General features: G+C 29.9%; 1 protein-coding gene across 1 annotated transcript; it reads right to left on the reverse strand.

Moving 5' to 3' along the window:
- Positions 1–2,195: 2,195 nt before the first annotated feature.
- Positions 2,196–2,693, reverse strand: LOC131624536 (pathogenesis-related protein 1-like). Its single transcript, XM_058895494.1, has one exon. It carries the CDS (start codon positions 2,691–2,693, stop codon positions 2,196–2,198), a length of 498 nt encoding a protein of 165 aa, XP_058751477.1.
- Between the last annotated feature and the right edge of the window lie 1,745 nt (positions 2,694–4,438).

Consider the following 4,438-nt stretch of genomic DNA (forward strand, 5'->3'; position numbering starts at 1 on the left):
TATACCTGACTGTCTATACACCAAGAGAGTACAGAATACCACAACAAAGCAAACATGAGTGAGAATATGCTCAAAATATGAGCGGTATAAGATAGCAAGGATAACATCATTCATAACAATCATTAATGTATGAATCATTCACAACAATACCAATCAATTCACAATGCAATTATGCATGGAATGTGATCAACACCTCGACTCTAATGCATGTGGTATCAATCCTGGACATTAGAGTTATATTAGTGATTTCGTATGCTCACTAATGCTTCCCTTTCGAACCGGGTTCCTTTTTGAACCCCAACTAATCACTTATACCCCCTTTTGAACTAGTGACTCGTCGCTGGAACGAAGTCAGTACATCTACCACTGAAACATACATGATGCAAGACATGCAACAACAACAATGTACATGTGCAATACTTACCAATAGTTCCTCTTCAAATTGTAACCATTGTCCATTAAGGGCCACCATATCAACGTGAGAAGTATGATATGCAATTATAACTCACCAATAAAAAATCATACAAATATTAAAAATACCACTGAATGGATTTATTTTTTGTAATAGCAACAATTCTTTAATGATTCACAACTACTAAATTTCTAAATAAAGGACATAAATCACGCCGTTAATACTTTAGATAACTTAGCATTAGCTAAAAAATCACATTCCATAAGAGAAATTCTTATCTACCCATTACAAAAAGTGAGTAGAGTTACTCATAAAGTAATTTGTCTTGAAAACCTCACACATTTAAATAATTTAATAAATAATTAAATATGATACAATTGAAAAGCATTATGTGATTGATTGAAAATACACTAACCGATTTTTAAAAATGGATAAAAAAGTTGTCACCATTCTATAATCTTTGATTCGAGCAAACTCCAAAAATTTGAAAAAGTAAAAGCACTTATTTGACTTTTTTATATATACAAAGAAGACCACTATATGTTAGTTATAATGAAGAGGATAGTTCTATCCCAACTCTAACACATAAATATTTGTTTTGATAAATTCCACACATTATAAAATTGATAGGGTATTTTATCTTAAGATCTCATTAAAGGGACCGAGGTGAGTTTATACAAAGTTTTTACGAATAGATGGTAAAATTAATTCTCTTAAATTAATTGATCGCAAGATTAAATATCAAAATTAAAAATAAAAAACAGGTTGAAGTAGGGTGGTTGCGGTGTAGTTTGGGTGGTTTTGACGTTAAAAGTCATCCGAATCGCAAGAGAAAAAGACATGAGGTTTTGTTCGGTTCGGTTGGCTTTTAGAAAAAAAACCAAACCAAACAAATGCGGTTTGGGTCGATTCGGTTGGTTCGGTTTTTTACAAATATTTTATTGAATCATACATACACATATAGATTACAATATAATTTTATATTTAGTCATTCATACACTTCCAAATAACAAAAAAAGTCATCATATTTGGACAACAACTTCTCATTTAATATGTATAATTAGATTAGACAAAAGTGAAATAATAAACATAAACTAATAGCATAAAAAAATATTATAATGAAAGAAAAAAAATAGAAGAGATGAGAGATTAGTGAAGATAAAAAAGAAAGAGCATACGAGAGGAAAAATTATAGAAGAAGATGTGCGATAAAAACAAAATTGAAAGAGGAAACATTTGCATAAAAATGAGAAGGTGAAAAAGAAAGAATATAAGATAGTAAAGATTAGAGAAGATGAGGTAAGATGTATGTAGGGAAGATTGCACGATAATTCTAGGAGAGATTTGAGAAGACTGAAATTGAAACCATAAGCGTAAGGATGAGAAAGTTTTTCGTAATCATAAGGCAAACGTATAATAGGTTTAGGTTTGGTTTAAATGCGAGTTAAGTAAAATTTAGGTTGTAACATAATACGGTTTGATTCGGTTTGGTTCGGTTTGCAAAATATAAACCGCAAACCGAACCAAACCATGCGGTTTTTTTAAAAGATGACCCAACCAAATCCGAACAAAATACAGTTTTTTGCGGTTTCGATTTGGTTTAGCTTACGGTTTTCTATTGGATTGGTTTGGTTTTGAACACCCCTAAGTTGAAGTGAGTGAATAAGAGATAAAATCATTAATAAAATATTACAAATGTGACTTCATGTAAATATTATTATATAATTGAGAAACATTACAACACAATACACGAGTCATAAACAAATGATGATTAAATAAACACCTAGAACGGTTCTTGGCCTGGAATATTACCAGGAGGATAATAATTACAACTAACAAATGTGCCACCATTATCACATTTCACTTTGCCACATCCAACACTCAATGAAGTTTCCCAAATCACTTGAGTATAATGAAGACACTCACCATTAACACACCTGTTACGATATCGATCAAAGTTAGGTTTTTCATCCACCCACAACTTCACTGCTTCCTCACCACTTATATCGCCATTGCTAACGGCAATATTCTCGCCATATTGTCCACCATTACCACCCGAGGGAATTGCTTTACAATCTTTACGTTGATTAGCATAATTTTGTGCAAAGGTAGCAATTGTGTTATCCCAAACAAGATTTGGAATGTTAAAACCTTCAATTGCTGCTCTGGCTGCGTTGTGAACGTTCACATAATCATTTGGTGAATCTTGGGCACATGCAATGTTACTACTACTCACAATGAGTATCAAACTTAGCGTACACAATATAGAAAATGAACTCATTTTTGTCATCAATATAAATTTCTTAGTGTTAGATGAAAATTGTTAGAACTCTAATGATATTTTTATAGAGTTTTATAACATGGAAATTTGGTAATTTTAAATGATATTTTTCTTTATAAAAAGAAAATCGCTAGAAATACTAATTTTTTAAATGTTTTGGTATAAAATGATTTTAAGTGTATTATAGTTGTTTAAAATTTATTTTAGAAATAAGATTTGATGATTTTACCTTTAGAGTGTTTTCGGCTTTAAATTAGTTATTCAAATTAATTTTATATTTTTTTAAATAAGAATTCATTGATAAAAGAGTACCCAAGTTCTCAAACGAACTTACAAAAGAAGGGTGAGATAAAACTTCCTCGAAGAAAAATTACCCGTCAATTAACACTTAAGATAAAAACAACAAAGGATCTTTGTTAAAATCATAAAAGTTACAATTAATTTGGGTAATTTTTCCTATAACCATCCATCTCCATACCAAAATCTTTGTGCTCCACACGATATCGTTGATATTCCACGAATCGTTTCTAAACACAATTGTAAAGGTAAAATTACTTTTATATGATAATTTTCTAAATATAAATTAAAATATTAATTCATTTAATTAAAATCACTTTATAATCAAATACATAAGATCCAGATCACTAGTCTATCTCTTGGTGTCAATTAAGGTATATGTTTTTGTTTTTATGGACTATTGAACAAAAAGGAAATGCCTCCTAAAAAACCAAAAAAAAAAATATTATGTCCTGATTTATTATTATAAATTTAACAATAAATTATTTAAATAAATTATGTTTTTAATTTTAAATTTGAAAAATAATAATTATAGAGGACTGAAGATCAATGATTCAATACCAAAAAAATCTTTTGATATACCCAAAAACAATGCTCTTTAGCCTAAACAAACAAAAGTACAAATATTATTTTAAGTATAACAAACTACCTAACAATTCTTCCCTTAAGCTAATTCATTTGAACTTAGTTTATTTTAGTAATATTTGTAACTTCTACCTTCCCACGAAGTTTTTCAAATTGTTTCAATTTCAATTGCTTCGTCATAATGTATGGAGCTTGATTCTCATAGGCACAATAACTCAGTTTGATAACTCCACTGTTTACTAAGTTCCTAAGAAATTGAAATTCCACATTAGTATGTTTATTTTTTTCGTGAAACACAAGATTTTTCGATAAAAGAACTGCTATATCTTCTGCCTTCGAGGTAGAGAGAGCGACAACTGGCTGTTTCTTTGAGGTTCAAGAAATTGCTCCTGCTCCCATTTTAAACACAACTTCAGAAGTGTTTGTTCAATTGTCTAACTCACCAGCATAATCACTATCGGTAAAGGCCACAAGTTTTAGATTATTTTCTTATTTCTTGTATAAGATACCCATATTAATTCTACCTTTTAGGTACCTTAAAATTCTTTTTGCTATAAGCCAATGTACCATAGAAGGTAAATCCATGAGCCTGCTTATCAAACTGTTTATCCTGAAAATTGGTAAGCAATGCTAGTCTTTTGTTAAAGATTACTAGAGAAACCGACTAGGGAGTCTTAGAACAATGCGCGTGAAGAATTCCAAATAAAGCCAAAATACTAAGAATGTGAATTGCTTTCGACAACGATCGAATAAACGTTATGAAAATAAAAACAAGTTAAAGTAAAACTGTAACTGAAAAAGTAAAGGGTTCGACCATAAAGAACATATGAATGTAAAGTAAACTTGAAATTAAAATTTTCCAT

Source organism: Vicia villosa, linkage group LG1 (genome assembly GCF_029867415.1).
Source record: "Vicia villosa cultivar HV-30 ecotype Madison, WI linkage group LG1, Vvil1.0, whole genome shotgun sequence".
In the NCBI taxonomy this organism is placed as follows: Eukaryota; Viridiplantae; Streptophyta; class Magnoliopsida; order Fabales; family Fabaceae; genus Vicia; species Vicia villosa.